A 20,455-nucleotide genomic window follows, 5' to 3' on the forward strand; every position below is an offset into this window, starting at 1 on the left:
AAAAGTGATTCAAAGGATGATTAAAAAATAAGGTTCAAAGCAGTTGACAAAAATCGTCTTTGAAAAGAAGACACTTGACAGACACAATTAAAAAAAATTCAACATGACAATACTGAAGAAAGCTTCCATTAACGCAGACCAAGGAAATCTACATCTGTCAATACATAGCTTTTTTGAGATTTCATCTTGAACACTGACTTCAGCAGGTATGAAAAAGGTGTACAAGTGAATCACTACATCTGCCTTCTGAACAAAACTCACCTAGTTGAGATCAATATATACCACAGGAATAAAAATAATAAATTTCACAATGTGATTTTACACTATTCTTCCCTATTATTATATTAGGAACAACTTTTTCCTTTTAACACCTGATACAGTGTTAGTCCTCACAAAGGAAAAACATTTACAAATGTTCTTCTGACCAAATTTTCCATTTTGAAAAGTTCATGTGAGTAGAAGTCCTTGAATGCACAAGAATGAATGAATGAATGAACAAGGAAGAAGGCTTTAAAAGTAATCACCAACGTGCAGGCAAAGCAGGGAGGGAAGAAATTATATATACACAAATAAAAATTACCACTTAAAGGTCACATTTTCAGTGCTCCTTTTTCTTTGTTTTTATCTATTCCTGATTCCTCACAAAGCTAAGGGCTCTAAACTCAAAACACCACTAAATATTCTATGTTCACAGCCATCTCACACTTAAAGAATGCTTGAACTATTCAGCACTCAAACTCACATTTTTTAATCTTACTTTCAATTTAAAAAACAAACAAACAAACAAACAGGAACTCATGTAATCTAGCAAACAAATTTTGCTGTTAACATTAGCCCTCTACTCCCAAGTTCTACATCAAAATTGAGAGACAGGGCTTTTATAAACGGGAGAAAGTTAGGATTAAAGCTTTTGTTCTTTCTAATACTTGCCAAAGAAATAATTTTTTTGTCTTTTTTATTTTTCCTGAAAGTGGAATAGAAAGAGATTAATGCAATAGTTAAAGGCCATTTCCCAAGCTCTAAAGGCTTTTCCTAACAAGGACAAATGATATATCAGACTCACTTTGCCATTTCCACAAATAGAATGCTGTTATATTTACCACTGTCCAGATAAAGAACACTAGGCCATAAGGAAGTTGTGACTTCATGTCTCACAATAAAATGGTTTTTGAACCTTTGTTAGTTGTTATAAAATAGCCTGTTAACAACTACCATAAAAAAATTTCTCACACACTGTTCATGTAAACACACATGTACCTGGTTTTAACAGAAGACACAATCCTGAAAGTTGTGTATCTACCCAATAGTATTTTAAATCTATCAGGAAAGTGTGCTATTTAAAGGCACTCCCCCAAATACTACCTGGACACGACTTGTGCTTTAAAATTTATATGTTTGAAACTTACTTTTCTTAAAGAAAGGCAAACTTACATTATTCATGCATTTTCAGACATCTGAAAAGAAAAATACCATGATCCTGCTATCAGGGAAGCTGTCAGGGAAGAGACCGTGTTATTTAGTTTTGATTAGGAGTCAGAAGCAGGGATATGCAGTATATAGAAGGTAAGCCTGGGGAGAATAGTTAAAGAACCTAATACCAGGAGCTGGAGGTTGGATTAGATGACTTCTAAGGTCATGTACAAATTATGATCATACATTGTAAGGTACATTTGAACAATGATGATGGATAAATAATGATTGGTTTGTGTTCCTATCTATTCTCCCTTGTGAGTGAGATGTCAGGGATAGAATCTAAAAGTAGAAAATTAAGTTCAACTTCCTCTGATATGAAATCTGACTGTGGCTTAAGAATAAACTATTGTAAACACAACCCAGAACTGACTGTTTTTAGAAAGTCACAAAAAGTAATTCAATGGAAAAGAATATATCACAAAAAGAATCTCAAACCCTATTTCACACCATACAAAAAATTAATTCCAGATGACAGAAAAAAGCATGAAATGTCCTAATCACATGGGGGGTGGGATTAAGGGGGTTAAAGTTTTCCTAGGATTCAAAGAGCAGTAATCATGAAAGGAAAAAAAAACCTGATAAATCAATCTTCATAAATATTTACAACTTTTGCTCATCAATTGACACCATTAAGAAAATGACTAGGCAAGCCATAGAACAACAAAATATTCCCAGAACATATACTTGGCAAAGGATTAACATCCAGAATACATTAAAAATTCCTACAAATCAATAATAAAATGACACACATGTCACAAAAGATATACAATTGACCAATATAAGTACATGAAATAGTGCTCAAAATCATTAGCCACAGGGACATCAAGTACCACTATGTATCAACTAGAATGGCTAGAATAAGAAAGACAACACCAAATGTTGTCAAGAATGTGAAACAAACAGAACTCTCATTCACTGCTGAGGGAAACAGAAAATAGTATGAATGCTTTGGGGAACTAACTGGCAGCTTCTTATAAAAGTTAAACAATAACTATCATATGTTCCAACAATTCCAATCTTAGGTATTTATCCAAAAGAACTGAAAACATATGCCCACTAAAACATTAAGAAGAATGCCACACAGTTTTATTAGTCATAGTACAAAACTGTTAATAATCAAACCATTTATCAACATGAGAATGGATAGACAATTTGTGGTATATTCATGCAATGGAATATTACTCAGTTTTAAGAAGGAACAGACTCCTTAAACTTGAGATAACATAGCTGAATCTCAAACACGTTATACTGAGCAAAAAAGTCAGATGATTTCACGTATCTGAATAGAATCGGCAAAACTAATCGATGGTGGTAGAGAGCAGACCAATGGTCGCTCCTGGAGAAGGAGGGATTGACTGAGAAAGAGCAAGAAGGAAGTCAAAGGGGTGATGGCAGGTTTCTAAACCTTAATAGGGATGTGGGTTACAGAAGTGTGTACATTTGACAACACAAAGTATACACTCGAATGTTGTATATTTTACTCAACCTAAGTTTTACTTCAATTTTAAAAAGAACTCTTCCATTAAAGTAAGAATTATAAATATTGCAATTCTAATAGGTTTACTTTACAAAGTGTTATCAGTTACTAATTCTGAAACTATATTCTGAGTATCCCAGGCTTCCAAACCAAGTAAATATATTAAAGTAGTGGAAGCCAGATTTCTTACTTTTGGTAAAGAAAAATATAAATATAGAAAAGGGAAAGGAATTATAAGTATGGAAAGGGGAGATACTACTGTGTGGCATTAGCTTGAAATTAGAAGTATCAGTATAAACTCATGGTTTTTAATAGATAGGTATTAATATCTGTATATATTCATGCGGAGATACATTTGTATATGTTTATATGTGTGTGTGTATGTACACAAATGAGTATATATGTGCATATTCACATACACACACATATTTCCTAGTTCTACTGCTGAAAGGGCCTACAAGCAATAACATACCAGTAGAAATAAACATATCCAGTGCCCAGAACTTGGATTTTATATACTATCACCCAATTAAAGAACTGAGGGCTTGTTGGAGAAATTTCTGTTTCTGGGCTGGAGCAAAGAATCTACAAGAAGAGTCAAGAACAACTTACTGTATGAGAAAGTAAACAAGTTCTCAAAGAATCATGAGAACACGCCAAAAGTACAGAGGAGCCAGCTTAATGGAGCAACCAGTGGCCAAATCTGGGACAATTTGAGCATCAAATTGTTATACTGAGCAAAAAAGTCAGGTGATTTCACGTATATGAAGTAATAGAATAGGCAAAACTAATAGATGGTGGTAGAGAGTAGATCAATAGTCGCTTCTGGAGAAGGAGGGATTGACTGAGAAAAAGCAAGAAGGAACTCAAAGGAGTGATGGTAATGCGCTATAATATGTTCAATAAATAAGAATCCATGAAGCCATACTAAGTCAATAAATGCGGGAAAGGAAAATTGCTTACGTTAGAATATCAACCAATAAATACATAAGGAATGATGGAGTTAGATCAATGGATGCTAAATATAGTGGGTAAAAACTTGGTGAGGAACAACATATTTACACCATTTCAAAGATCTACTTATAAAATACTTTTTAATTACAAAGGGAAAATAAGAAACTTTTAAGTGGGGAAACTTAGATACTACTTGGAACCAAGTGACATCATGTGCCTTCTGACAAGATGCACTGAGATCACTTCTGTGATATTTGTGCTAAAAATGCATACCCAAATATAATCAGAAAGAAACAGCAGACAGACCCAAACTGAGGGTATTCTATGAAATAGGCTGTGTCCACAAAAATATTAAGGTCATAAACCACAAAGAAAGGCAAGGAACTGTTACAGATGAGAAGAAACTAAGGAGGTATGAAAAATAAATGAAATGTGTGATCCTGGACCAGAAAAAGGAAAGCTATAAGAAACCCTGGGAGGTTCATATTATTTTATCCTTTTTACAAATAAGAAACCCTACATCTTATAGCTAGTACATAGTAAACAGTACCTGTAAGGTATGTACTCACAGCATTAACTGTATTAGGCAGGTTGGTAGCCCCTTAGCTAACTATATCAGAGGACTATATAGTCTCAATTAAAAATCTTCACGTACACTAAATTCAGTTAAAGTATTCTCTCATATTTTTCAACAGAAATAATTGAATGTGTCACCTTAACTGTATCAAAGTTGAACATTTCAAGTTATACTTAAAAGAGATACAGTGAATATAAGGCTGTCTTACATTCTCTATCATTCATTTACTCTAGAGCAACTTGTTTTAAAAATATTTTATTAGATATAAACAAAAGTAAACTCTGGCTTGATGGCAATAAATAGAAATTACAATAGAAGCAACTGTAACCTGCAAAAACTGAACCATAATAAATACTCACATTGTTAACATTGTTACTGAATTCAAGCTTCCATAAACTTATAAAAGGTACACATACCTTTTCCTAAATGTGTGTTTATGCTCATATATCTAGCTGTTCCCGTAAGGCTCTTGTGTTCTCTGTATGGTATGTGTTTCTTTGTCTCTGGATCAATATATTCCTTTGCCAAACCAAAATCTATAATATGAATAACTTGCTGGGTTTTATTTCCTGGTCGTCCTATTAAGAAGTTCTCAGGTTTTACATCTCTGTATATCAAGTTCTTCGAATGAACATATTCCATGCGAGAAATCTTGATTCAAAAACAAGAAGATAAATTTTATTTTAGGCCTTGACTGGCATAAAAAAGCATGACAAAATGAACACAAAATTTTCACAATAAAAACATTAAAAATTTCAGAAATTGTCTCAACACTTTAAAAGTAACATATCAGTCTAGAGTTTCTCAAATACATATCCAATTATGATTAAAAATATTTGCTTTTACTATTTTGGTCACTTAATAAAAGGAAGTGTTTGAATTTTATGAATTCTTTTCATCAGTAAGCCTGATTCAATCAACACTTTTGGAAGATGCTGCCTCATAAAATCAAAAAGCTTTACCAATATAATATTTTGAACTCAAAAGTGTAAACAGGCATAATCACAAAGTTGCAATTTATTCTTCCTATCAGTTCAGCAATCAAGCAACTTTTACAATTATATTAAAAACACTTAAAGAGTCCACACTGTCAAATAAAAACAATTAACAGCACCCTTCAGTATATCTTTTTCTTTTTTATAAATTGTTTACTTTTATCCTTAGATATTAAACATTTTAGATCTTGAAACTAGAAAACTTTGGAATATAACTCTAATAATAATACAGTACATTTTTATTAACTGTTTTACACATTTACACATTCTCAAATAATGTTCATTGTACAAAGTGTCACAAAATAGAACATTACAAGTAACAAATAAAATAAAATTGCTTCAGTTGACGATGAAATGTAAACATATAGTCAGTCACTCGGGCCATTTTTGTCTGTTTGTTAACAAACTTTGGATCATATACATATAACATTCTGTGACCTATACTTTTAATTAATGATATGTTATGAGCATTTTCCAGGTCATACAACATTCTTTTAATACATGCTGTTAAATGGCTGCATGTTATATTATGGTTATTAATAATTTATTCAACCAGCCCTGTCATGTCTGCACATTTGGGTTGTTTCCCACTTTATTATAAACATCTTTACAAAAAGCTTTAAATACATCTGAATACTTCCATAGGATAAACTTATGGAACTAGAATTAATGAATCAATGCAGAAAAACAATTTTAAGACTTCTGCTGCATACTCTTATTGGCATTTACTTTAAAACTGCGTTAAAATCGTCCTCTAAGCTGTTTCCCCATGTGTTCCCTGAAATTTAAATAATTTATGAGACTCTCTCATTAGTTTGTTTCTTCTTTTTCTTGGTCATTAGAATTTACTACCAACATTTAGAATCCATGTTTCTGAAGGTTCTCTAAGTGTTCTTCTAAATAAAAGAGTGCTAGAAACAATTCTCAAACTGAGCATTCTGATCTGAAAGCAATATTAATTCTTTCATACAAATAAGATACACTTGATTCAGTTATTTTAAGTTATATCATCCTGAAAATACAATGATATGAATAGCAGAAACATTTTTATTAGGTCAAATGCTCTGTAAGATAATATCACAAAACTTGAAACTTTTCATCTAAATTTGTGACCACTGAACCACACAATTGTTCAAACAACTTCAAACCATCCCGCTTTACTTACCAGTTGGATAGCTATCATGAGAACTGTTTTAAGAGAAAATGTTCGGTCACACAAGTCAAACAAATCTTCCAAACTAGGTCCCAGCAGTTCCAGCACCATAGCGTTGTATTTACCACAAGGGCCAAAATAGTAAACTTGAGGTATACCATCTGGGGGAAAAGAGAAAGGATTTCAATAATTTCCTCATCTTCAATATCAAACTTTTCTTCCTAGAAAAATCAATAAATATGAATTTTTAAATTTTGTAGTTTCAAGAACTGCAGCAGTATTTTTACTTTTTCTATACACACAATAAACTTCTCCTGACCCAGGCTTCCCGTTGATGCTCACTGCCCAGCCTGGTTACACCTCTGCTGCAGCTGCATGACTGAACTCCGTTACAAACAGAGCGGCATTGTTGGTCTCAACCAGCTCATCACAGACAGAAACTGGGCATTTTAGCCTTATGTTTCCATTACCTAGAGAAATGCCTGGCACTCAGGAAAGATTTGATTTTTATTGAACAAAGGAGTCACTGTTCTCTTTAATAACCCACTGATAGGCATAATGCTAAGATCACCCTCCAAGATTTCCATGCTCTGGTGTACACACCCCATATAATCCCTTCCCCCTAAGTGTGGGCAACATTCCCGGATTTCACTCTTGTGATTAGGTTATGGTACACAGCAAAGGTGATATAATTAATACTTCTACCAGTGGACTTTAAATTAATCAAAGAGAGGTTATTCCAGTGGGCCTAACCTAATCAGGTAAGCCCTTTAAAAAGATGGTCCAGAAGTCCGAGATATTCAAAGCAGCAGAGACGCTCTCCTGCTGGCCATAAAGAAGCAAACCACCACGTGGTGGAGGGGGTCCCACGTGTCAGAGAACGGTGTGCAGGCTCTAGGAGCTGAGGGCTTAGGTCCCGCAGTCCCAGGAACTGAATCCTGAGAATAACCAGTGAGTTGGAAGAGGACGCTGCGTCTCAGGTAAGAGTGCAGTCTAGGCTTATACCTTGATGTCAAGACCCCAGCAGAGGAACCGGCGAAGCCAGGCCTGCACTCCTGACCCATGGAAATTGGGAGATAATAGTCTCTTGTTCAATGCCACTACCTACTAAATAATTCATTATTCAACAATGCAAAATAATACAAACTCCAAATATAAAGTCTAATTGAACAGAAATCATCTGTATTTTATTTTTAAAAGTAAAAAGAATCCCAACAAACAAACATAAAATCAGTGATCAATTTATCTTAACATTTATCTATTTATTCCTCATGAGCAAATGAACTTCTTCCATTTTTAATGTCTCAGTTTTACTTCCAAGTGGTTTTGTAGTTTCTTGGTGTATGTGGTTTTTTGTTTTTTTTTTTTAGAAGGGGAAAAAAAAACCTTTCAAAAACATAATGAAATAAACGTTTTAAAAGAGTTTGGGGAACATAACTTCATTCTTATTGTTTACTCTTATCACTTTAAATATTAATTACTGCAGGGGCAGAACACAGAACATTGAACTAGCATCCAGGACAACTACGTTTTTAGTTTGTCCTAATATTAACCATTCAACTTTAAAAGCAGGCTTCAGTTTGCTTATCAATCATAGTGGTTTAGATAAGACCAGTTTTTCTCAAATGTGAATACGAGAAAAGAGGCAGAACCTCTGAGGATACGGAGGTATGACAAAATAATCACAGCAGAGTTGGGCGGAAGGGGACAAGTTCAAATTGAATACTTGGTGCCCTCCCCAGAAACAGAGATTCTCATACACCCCCATGTGTATTTGTCAACAACCCCCAACCCCACCACATACCCACACATTTCCCCTTGCCACTGGTAATCACTATCTTAGAGTGAGCCACTCTTATCCAAGAAGGCTAAATTCCATAAACAGCATGATTATTTCACTGATTAAATTAAACAGATACTTAGTCTCCAATTTGAATGAAAATACCTCAGCTTTACCATGCAACATAATTCTACCTTAAAATATGACTCAAAACAGAGCTTCGGTTAAAAAAAAAAAAAAGATTGAACACTAAATGACACCACGAGATACATATTTTATGAGTCAATGAATGCAAAAATTTCTTAGGTAACTATTAGTAATGTATTTCAAATCAAATTTTATGTCACTGAGGTATAGAATCAAGAGTCATAAATTTTTTTTTTTTAAATCAAGAATGCAAATCAAACACTGTAAAATCCAAACTAGAATTTTGTTTCCCAGGACAAGTCTGGGTAGTTTTCAAAGATTAAGCAAGCAAATTAAATTGTTAAGAGTTAGGAAAATTTGAAACTAACAGAGGCTAGAGAGTACTCTAAGCAAAAACAAAACACAACAACCACAGCAATATAAATACAGCAGTGAAGACCACAAGGAAGAGGGTTTTCGGAAGTGGGAAGTGTGAGGGGGTTAAGAGAAGAGACAGGCACAGAAAGAAGGCTTAGAAGGCAGAGTAATGAAGGTGTTAAATTATTAGCTGTGTCTCTTGATCAAAGTTATTTGGCTACTGAATTACATGGATGCAATCCAACTCATGGACAAAAGCATGCTTTTGTATTTGTTCTTTTATCTAGTGAATTTTCAACCATAAACTTTTACTCCACCCAATTCCAATTGTTCTAAAATTATTTTTGAGACTACTATAAAAAGCCATCCATTGTGAATTCATTAAAGTTAGTTCTAATAATTTCCAACATCATTAATTTTCAGGGATGCTTATTATCATCTCTAATTTTCAAGACAAGTATATATTTCCCCAAGAAAAGCTAAAGAATGGGCAGAACACAAAATAAACATATTATCTGAAAATAGTCTTACTCTCATTCTCCCAAAGTCAATTTTACTAAACATTTTATTTTCAGCATTCCACTTAAGTGACAAAGCAACATTAATTCATTTAAGTTACAAAACAACATTAGGCGATCTAACACTTTTCAAGAGTGCTTAGTACTTTGTGCCAGGTAGTGAAACACTTCAATTCCTTACAAGTGGGGCAAAAGTTAAGCATATCATTGAAAGAAACAGGATGATGTTTCTTTCCATTTTCAGGTCCAGTAGTATTCATGCAGGAGCAATTAGAACAAAAGAATTAGTATTTTTTTTTAGGAAATGTAAACACTACAGACTTGGTTAAGAAAACCTAAAATCCAATTAGAAATAGTAAGTGCAGAATTATCACCTAGGCTATGTTCTTTTTCAAGAAAGTTTGCTGTAAGGCATTCTTAACCTTTAGCACAAATGCTTATACTGCCAGCTCAGCAGTTTCTCAACATATGGTCTGGAGATGCTTGAGGTCTGGGGGTGGTGGGTGGTCCATGAGACCTTGTCAGGAGGTCAGTGACATCAAAATTATTTTTATAACAACACTAAGATGTTATTTACCTTTTTCACCCTGTTCTCACAAGAGTGAACGGTCACGTTTTCCAGAGGCTACATGACATGAGATATGACAATGGACTGAACGCAGAAGATACTGAGAATCTAGCTGTTTTCTATTAAGCCAAACATTAAAGAAATGTACAAAACATGTAAAACAAGGCCACTTTTCTCACATTTTTTTATTTGGAAAATACAGTTAGTTGGGATTTTAAAATATCATTTTCAAATGATTTAATTTAGTAATATTTATATTTCTCTCTTAATTTCTCATATGGTAACTAACAATAGCTATAATTTACAAGAGAAGTCCTCTGGGATCCTCCGAAAGTTTTAAGAGTGTAAAAGGACCCTGCAAGCCCAAAATGTGAGACCCGCTGCCCTAGCTGAACAGTAATCTCTCCTATGAACCTAGAGCTGCAATGAGTCCTGGCCTTGGTGACACCACTCCACTGAGACACCACAGCACCCACATTCAGTAGGAGAATTCTACCAATTAACCCCAAATAAAAGGAATAAAGCCACCCCACTGTAAAAAACAAGCAATAGTCCTTTCTGTGACAATTCTACATACGTATTTAGAAATTACTCTAAATTTCAGAGAACATTAAAAAATAACATCACGTATAAACAAGTAGTTATTGTTTATTATATTGAATTTTCAATGACTATTATACCATGTGATGTTATTCATTATTCAGTTATTATCCTCTTTGGCCTAAAAAATTAAGAAAAAAATGGATTCTATCGTTTTTTTAGCCCCAAGCTGCAAGCTTACAAATCTTTCCTTTCTCACAATCTGCTACTTTAAATCAAAAATGAAATGAAATATGAAGTCATCATATTATTTTTCATGGCTTTTTACTTTCTATCGTTTTATTATTAAATAGGGAATTACAAAAATAATGAATACTGCACTTTAGAAAATTAAATACTTCATCACCATTTAGTCATACATATCCTATTCAAAAGTATGGTTTGTTTTTTTGTTTAAGATTCTTATGTGATTAATCACTAAAAATACTATAATTACTATATAACATACAACTATCCTAATACCTGCACCATATAAAACAAGTGGTATAGCATTCTTTAAATGTACATTCTCCATAAACCACAACTTTAACAAAAAAGCTTTGTACTCTTCTATCTACTAGTACCAATGTACATATATATTCACATATTAGTGAAAGTTTGGCAATGCATAACTTAAAGAAATTCCCATAAAGAGAGGCCTCTGTAAAGAATTAGGAGTACTATATATATGTAAGGTGTCTCCTAAAGCAATTAAGCTAAGATAGAAAATAGAACTCTAAGAGGCTGCTACGTAAACTGTTGGTTTTCTGGCCTGAGATTAGTCTACACTAACCACTTACCCACGTGGTATTCTTCCTCATTTTTATTAAAACCAAATTCAATAGGTAATATTCTAATTAGTTTATTCACTTAACTCTCATGGTTTTTACATATTTTCTTTCGGTTTTCTCAGACACACAGAATTTCTTAAAACATGATCAGAGAAACTCTAATCTGGCAACTCAGTGACTAAAAGGAATTTCAGATATTATAGAATGTGTATACCCACATTTAAAAGGCTAATACTATTACCCATAACCTTAATCAAAGGTGAATAGTATGATAAAAATTCCATACATTTTGGAATTGCCAACATTCATTTAGCTAGCAGACAAAGACAAATAATCTTGAAACGAATGTGAAAATGGAGTCATCTATAAACCAAAGCAAAACACATAGGGAACAAACACATAAATCCTGACTTTTTAATAAGGCACAAACCAAGGAGGCAGAGGGGTCAGTATAAAGAAGGAAGAGAAGCTGTTTTAACAGCTCTTAGAAGGCAACAATGCACAGAGGTATAATTTTAGAAGCAGCCAGTGCTGCTATTATCAAATTACATATTGTTTAGCACTACATCAGGAAACATCAAAAAGTCAAGCCACTCACTTGAGAAACAGTGATTTAACATATGCATGGTCTCAAACAGTATATGTTTTTCTATAGTTAGAGAGTTGCCATAAAGAGTAATTTATGACAGAAAAAAATATTATTTTACTTCCTTTGATAAGTAATAATTTATGACAGAAAAAAATTATTTTACTTTCTATGATAAATATATCAGCTGATAGAGAAATTCCAAGAAATAAATAATTGCAAAGTTTTCCCCCAATGTTGCCTATTTCAACCATCTGATATCAAGGAAATAATTCAATATAAAACAGCATTACTCCGAATCACAGATCTTCAAAGAAAATTTCCCCATAAATTTCAAAATATTTCCCATGCATTTTCATAAAGTATCAATAATTCAACTAAATTTTTTCAAGTAAATAATAAAAAAATGGATTAATTCTAATAATTAATACCTACCCTTCTCTGGAAAGCAATTATTTTTAGATGAATGAATTGTATAGTTTAGTTAATTAAATAACTATCTGCATTATCCCCTTGCTTTACCATTTTATCTGCATATCTCCTTGCTTTAACATTTCCATTAATTTAAAAAATATTCATTACTGATTTTTTTCTAGTTCTAGATCTCTAAAATGAGGAATTAAATTTACCTAATCATAGGATGTAAAAATCAAATCAAAATAAATAAATTTTTTGAAATTATCTGGCTGTTTACTTTGTGAGAAATAAAATACTCAAAATTTATTAACAAAACAATTTTATGTATTAAAATATCAAACTAAACATACAGTCACACATCGCTTCTCGGCTTTTTGGCTAAGATCAAGTGTAAACGTACAGTCACAGAAGTTAAAAAGCTATAAGAAATTTTGGAGATTTTTGTATTGCAACTTCACATCAATAAAACAGTCTATTATTGTCATTTAAGAATTTATAAATTCAACCATTTACCAAGTATTTACAATTGTCATTCTTCTCAGTTTCAAAGATAAAAAGGTGAATACATTATTTCACTGCCTTCAAAGAGTTGAAATCTTAGTGCAAGAGTTACACATAAGCAAATAATATAATACGATATGATAAAAGAAAAAATAAAGATATATTCAAAATAATTTCAGGTCAAAGACGAAACTCTTCTAGAAACAAACAGATGTCAGAAAATGCATTGCAAAAGAGGTGACATTTAGCTGGGGCCAGAAGAAAGAAGGAATTCATTGAGCAAGAAAGACATTCCAGAAAAAAGAACAGACATATGAAAATAATAAGATCTATTCAAGGAATAGTAAGTTTAATGCAACTAAAAAGTGAGTCAGTAGAAAGAGAAAGAAATTTGGACTTTATGCTAAATGATAACCCTCTAAGAGGACTGAAGGTAAGAAAGAAGGTAAGGTGCACAAAAGGAGGCCCAATTCAAAGAAAGTGACAATGGAGACTAGGAAAAAAGACAGAACTAACAGAATTTTCTGATTATTCCTAAAGGCCACAATCAAAGGTGACTAATATTTTCAGCTTGAACGAGTGTGCCACCAATGGAACAAGATAATCCAGAAAAGGAAACAGGCCATTTGGAAGAGAAAAATTATTGAAAAAGTAAGGGTAAAAGAAGGTAGGGAGCAAAATGCTAGGTATACTGTAATTTCTGATTCCAGTATGGACATACGAGTACATGTATAACTAGATTTTAAGAATGGAGGCAGGAGATAAATAATTGGAAGTTATCTGTATACAGACACTAGTTTCATCCTTTCCTCCCTCCCTCCTGTTACAACATATCCAGGATCATACAGATGAAAGCCACATACTAAAAATAGGAGAAGGAATCTAGAGAGAACCTGATTCCTTGCCTTTGAGAAGCTGTATCAACCCTACAATTGCCCACCTTGGAACTCCTTGTTTATTTTTCCTCACGTAACATCCCTTTACATGTTTAAGCTACTGCTGTCACGATTTTTGTTACTGACGGTCAAATTCATTCCTACCCAATGCAGTGGTCAGCACAGTTTTGTCTGCTCCTCTTCTGATGTCACTCTCCAAACTCTCCCCTGGGAGATCTCATCCACTTCCTTAGCCTGCAAAACACCACCTATGTGCTGATGACTCCCAAATCTAGATCTTCATTTTACTCAATAAATGCTGAGTGGATATGACAAAACAGGACTATTCAAACATTAAACTTTTGCTATCCCAGAAAGTGATAATGGTATAAAACAATATTGTAATCTTATGGAAAGCTAAGTAATATAGAGTCAGCCCCTCACGCACACTGCAGTAAAGTTGTAATCATACTGTATGTTATGTAACAGTTTCAGTGAACAAAGTAAGAGAAAAGAGGGATATTGTCAGGAAGTTAAAGAAAAAGAGAGACTCATGGACTTACAGAAGAATCAAAATTCAGATACGTAGAACTAGATAAATTGTGTATTTTTTCACAAATATTTCATTAAATAATTCAAAATAAAACTATTTTTAAATTTATGTTTTCATTGTGGTAAAATATACATTATATAAAATTTATCATTTTAGCCATTTTTAAGTGTACAGTTCAGTGCCATCGGGTACATTCACATTGTTGTGCAACCATCACCACTATCCGTCTCCAGAACTTTTTCATCTTCCCACTGTGAAACTCTATACCCATTAAACAATATTTCTGATTCACCTCTCACCTCAGCCCCTGGCAACCACCATTCTGCTTTCTATCTCTATGAATCTGACTATTCTGGGTACTTGAAATAAGTGGAATCACAGTATTTGTCCTTCTGTGCCTGACTAGCTTATTTCATTTAGCATACCTTCCCCAAGGTTCACCTATATTGTAGTGTCAGAATTTCCTTCCTTTTTAAAGCTGAATAATATCCCACTGTTTGCATATACCACGTTTGTTTATCCATTTACCCATCAATGGACCCTTGGTTTGTTTCTACCTTTTGGCTATTGGAAATAACGCTGCTATGAACATGGGTGTACAAATATCTGTTTGAGACCCCGCTTTCAATCTTTTTCTGTATATGATCAGAAGTGCAGTTGCTGGACCAAATGGTAATTCTATGTTTAATTTTTTGAGGAACCGTTACACTGTTGGCCACAGCAGCTGCACTATTTTACATTCCCACCAACAATGCAGATTCCAACTTTTCCACATTGAACACCAACACCCATTTACTGGTTTCTGCTTTGTTTTTCGCTTTGTTTAGCTAATAACAACAATTCTAATGGGTGTGAAGTGGCATGTTTTGGGGGTTTTGAGTTGCACTTCCCTAATGATTAGTGATATTGAGCAGCTTTTCATGTGCTTACTGGCCATGTGTCTATCTTCTTTGGAGAACTGTCTACTCAAGTTGTTTGTCCATTTTTGAACTTGATCGTTTGTTTTTTTGCTGTTGAGTTTTAGGAGTTCTTTATATATTCTGGATATTGATAAAATACACCTATTTTTAAAGAAAACACTATCAAACAAGTTGCTACTTAAATGAAACTTAAAATACCATAAGAGAGTTACAGGTTAAATTACTTTGAATGGCCCATTTATGATTACGAGCAGTCTGGAAATATAATCCTTTAAAATATCAATTCTAAAATAATTTTAAAATCATCAGTCTCTCCCAAAACAATTAAACAGTCTTGTTTTCCTACAAAGTTTACATGGGTACTCAAAAATGTTTTAAAATTTCATAATAAAAATTACTAACAAGTAACCAAAATTCACATCATTCATATGAAATACTCAAAGACATCCACACTTATCAGGGTTTCAGAGTCACCACAATACATACCTTCAGGCAATATAATTCATATTTCCATCTATGTAAATGCTATGCCACGGAGCACACTTCTATATATCTCTGGCTATCTATATCTATATCTATAAAAATAGAGCTAGAGATATAAACCACTGTGTAAATGGTGGTCCCTGGAGTTGTACAACACTGCAACCCTATGGCTCTCAACTACTGAAAGATATATGTCTTATTTTTACTACTAGTATCTCCCTGTGGTGGTTCTAAGGGAGAATCCAGAAGCCTCTTTCCAGTTCTTGTGGCTGCCAGCATTCCTCAGCTTATGGCTGTCTCACGCCAATCTCTGTCTTTGTAGTCACTTTGCCTTCTATTCTTCTGTGTATGTAACATGTCCCTCTGCCTCTCTTTTACGAGGACATTTGTGATTGTATTTAGGGGTCACCCAGATATTCCAGAATAATTCCCTCTCTTAAATATCCTTAACTTAATCACTCCTGCAAAGTTTTTGCTCTAAGATGACATTTATAGGTCCCAGGGGTTGTGATATGAGTATCTTTTATGGGGACATTTTTCAGCAAACCATAATGTCATTAGTCATTTCAATAAGTATAATTTTACTAAAAAGGCTAAGAATATGGAAACTATATGCATCTTATATTCTCAAATTATTTTTTTTCCACAATGTTCTCTACTCATATTAGTACCAACACAAAGAGCTCCAAAAATGTACTATTTAAAATAAAAATGGAACATTAAGACTCTTGTAAGAAATGCCTAGAGGTGTAGTCTTAAGAAGTGATTCACTTTAGCTAAATTTAAAATACAATTCTTTAAAACCAAAGTTATTATCATGGCAATCCATTTCATTACAAATTTACCTCCAGATCCTAACTGCTTGTAGAATCTATATTCCAAATGTAGCTGTGGTGCTCTGGATTTCATGGGCTCCTAATTAAAAAACAAAGAACAATAACAAGTATTTACGTTATTAAAAGATCACCAGGCCCCAACCCCAAATATTATAAATCTCCGTGTCAGCCCTTATATAATGTAATATTTTATTAGGCATCTTTGTCTAAGGTTAGATCCATGTAAAAATCAGCTTTACTTTTTTCAATGTAAAATAAATTAATGTCATAAATATACATAGATTAAGTGCTATTAGATCAGCATTAGCTACATTTATACGTTTGACCCTGATCGGGAAGAAAAATATACACCAAACATGACTAGGGCAATGGTGACCCTTACTCTCTTTCTCCTGTTCCCAGAAATTTACCTGTGAACTGTGTACTTCTCATGTAAAGGTTCTAGGATAAAGTGAAGTCATAGAAAAGTAAGAAGGAACAAATATAGAGGTAGCAAAAATTTTGACAGTAGCAACAATGTTTTTTGTTCTTTTTAATTTTTAGTTGGGATATAGCTTACAATAAAACACAGTTCACAGCATTAGGTCCAGGAGCTCTGTTAACTTTATATAACCCTGCAACCACCACCTCAAAAACCTTTAGAACATTTTAGCATCCTTCCCTCAGGGGTAGTCACGTTTTAACTTCTATCACCTTTAGATTAGTTTTATCTATTGTTGGATTTCATATAAATGACATTATACGATACATGTTTTATATGCGAGTATCTGGCTTTTTTCATTCAACATAACGTTTTTGAGTTTCATAATGTAGACACACACATACACACAGACAACATATACAGAAGCAACATAGATTTTAGATGTGAAGAAATAAATAATGTGTGAAATATCTGTACGAAACAGCAAACTATAAAAGGGTAACAGGAAATTTGAACATGCTACAACAGGAAAATATAACAAGGTAACAAAATTTAAACAAAACCAACAGAACTTCAAGAAATTAAAAATAAACAAACAAAAAAACTTTTACAATAATCAATATTTAAAACTCAATTTGCCAGCAGCACAACACAACAGAAAAGAGAACTTAGACACTGGTAGATAGAAAAATGTCTATGGAATTAGAAAATTATATACTTACTGTGTTTCCCCGAAAATAAGACCTAGCCGGACTATCCGCTCTAATGCGTCTTTTGGAGCAAAAATTAACATAAGACCCGGTATTATATTATATTATATTATACCCAGTCTTGTATTATATCAAAATAAGACCAGGTCTTATATTAATTTTTTGTTCCAAAAGACGCATTAGAGCTGATGGTCCGGTTAGGTAGTATTTTCGGGGAAACACGGTAGAATGCATCTATATAAGTTATACAGATTGCATTATGAAGGAAGAGAAAAGGAAAATACAGAAAAAAAAGATAAGAGATCTGGATAATATAACAAGAAGGTCTAATATGCATTTGATAAGTCTCAAGAGTAAAGGAGACAGAAAAGTGAGCAGAACCAATAACTGAAAAAATAATTGCTATGAATAGCCTGATGAAAGATTACAAACCACAGATCCATGAGGAATATGAATCCCAAACAAAATAACTAAAAAGAAATTTACACCAGCATATAGTATAATGAAACTATGACGGATGACAAAAACTTCAGATAAGGAATTAGTAAAATCCCAATGGAATAATTATAAAGATTATTATAAAAGAAAACAATCAGCTGAGTTCTTGAGAGGCAGAATAGAACAGTTAAAAGTACAGACACTGAAACAAACTGTACTGGGTTTGAGTCCTAATTCAACTATATGTACTAGCTGTGTGACTTTGGCAAGTTGCTTAACCTTTCTGTACTTTTCAGTTCCCTCATTTATAAAAGGTATACACCTTTATCTTTCTCATATATACATTTACATGTTACATAATACATATTAAATAATACATATAAATACATATATAATAAATAATTAAGGGGATAGTGATATGGCACGAAGATAAACTAAAAAGGTATATATCTCCTTATATAAAATATATACACATACGCGTACATATATGACTTAAAACAGTGCCTACCATACAGTGAGTGCTATATTAACTACTTCTCCAGATAACTATGTAAAAGTACCTAAACATAAATGTAATACAAGATGCCCACTTAAGCAATCACAGATGAAATTAAATACATAACTTATTTACTCACTAATATTCCCTAGGTAAAAACAAACACCCAGATCTAACTTAGTTGAGTCAATTCAACTTGATTCCAGTACTTTACTAGCAGTAAAATTTTATTATACCACTATATAACAAAATTTACCTCACCACAGTATGACATTTTCATTATTCACGAAATGCAGGTTACTATATAGGTGCAAACAACGTATGAGGGTGGTGGCTAAGATGAAATTAACAAATTATCCTGAAACAAACTATCAATCTGAACTACAGTAATATTAAGTATGTATAAACCTCTACAAGAGATAGGGAGCTGAAAATAGTCACTGAAATTTGCTCTCTGAACACCACTGTTATCAAATAATGCCTTTATTTGTACCAAAGTACAAAAATCAGACAACACTGAAGGCATACACACATTATTTTCAAATGATTACTGTTAAGGCAGGTTCTGAACAAAAGGATGTTATCTGTTATAAACACATGTAACACATACAAAAAACATATAAGGATGAGGACATTCGATAGACAGACAGACAGACAGACAGTTGAGATACGATATTTAGTAAACTAAGTACCAAACTACAAACCAATAGTTTACATGAAAATTTTTTTCTGTCCTGCCAATATATTTTTAGATAAATTTGAAGTGAACATGACTCTATACCATAGTTCAACCTAAAAATACTAGACACAGATGCAAAAATATTCCCAGTTCCCCAAAGAACACCAAATAACAAGTATTATAAGTAGAGCTGATCACTGCATTAAAAAGGTACACAGAGGAAGAACGTCCAAAAAAAAGAAAAAGAAAATAAATAAGGGGATAGTGACATGGCACGAAAATAAACTAAAAAGATGACATATGCGTATATACATAAGACAGCTGAAAGATGACGTAATAAATGTTTACTAAGGCATGGTATCAACAAGGGTAAAAAAGTTCCAAATCTAAAAATAGCAGCACCTAAGGGTTACCACTTAATGACTGAAACAGACGGTTTATTCGCTTTAACCTTTCAGTTAAATATTCACATGCTCCCGTGAGGAGAGCTGCTCACTATGGGCTCCTGCATCAGTAACACTCAATGGAGATGCTTCCACACTTTCACTCGTGTGCACCACCCCCACTCCCTACTGTGACTCATACAAACTGATTCCCCTATCCTGATTTCATGCTCATGAGGGAAGCTTGGAATTTTACCTTGCCTTTTTATGTAGATCAGCCTATAGAAAGAAAGCATATTACTTATACTGATTTGGGCATTCTGGACCTGGAATAGTAAAAATACCTCATTATAAATTAACTCTTCCTAAGTATTTCTGAGAGCTCGCTCAATTGATTGTGTGAACTGACTGACTGTGAATCTACCTCTGACTAACAGTGACAATCTTAATGAGATGACCTAACCAGATTTTCTGTCATAAAGCCAAGGACCAGACCTTAAAATTAAAACCAAGGTGAATTCCTTTAGGCAAATGCCCGTCCAAATCCACACATCAGCTAGCGAGTCTGCTGATGGCACCACAACCCTGCTGTGCATCTTACTTCCCAGGGAAAACAAACAGCTTTGTTGCAGTGGAACTTGGTCTATACTCAAAGATACTCAAAATTAGGTAGTGCGGTTTTCTAGCTCATCCTAAAAGTTTTTCTATTTCTCCCACTTGCCGCTTCCTCTAATCATCTCTCTTTACATATTAATCTCACATTACCCTAATACAGTGGTTACACTGGC

At 33.4% G+C, this 20,455-nt stretch overlaps 1 protein-coding gene across 10 annotated transcripts in view; it reads right to left on the bottom strand.

Moving 5' to 3' along the window:
• Positions 1-20,455, bottom strand: part of CSNK1G3 (casein kinase 1 gamma 3) — a 102,458-nt gene that overhangs the window by 39,388 nt on the left and 42,615 nt on the right. For all 10 annotated transcript variants that reach the window (XM_019728030.2, XM_019728028.2, XM_019728019.2 and 7 more), the window contains exons 4-6: positions 16,550-16,619; positions 6,642-6,790; positions 4,898-5,132 (exon numbers count right to left, since the gene is read on the bottom strand). In XM_019728030.2, the coding sequence (XP_019583589.1) occupies positions 4,898-5,132; positions 6,642-6,790; positions 16,550-16,619 (454 nt within the window). The remainder of the gene's footprint in view (positions 1-4,897; positions 5,133-6,641; positions 6,791-16,549; positions 16,620-20,455) is intronic.

Source organism: Rhinolophus sinicus, linkage group LG03 (genome assembly GCF_036562045.2).
Source record: "Rhinolophus sinicus isolate RSC01 linkage group LG03, ASM3656204v1, whole genome shotgun sequence".
NCBI classification, from domain to species: Eukaryota; Metazoa; Chordata; class Mammalia; order Chiroptera; family Rhinolophidae; genus Rhinolophus; species Rhinolophus sinicus.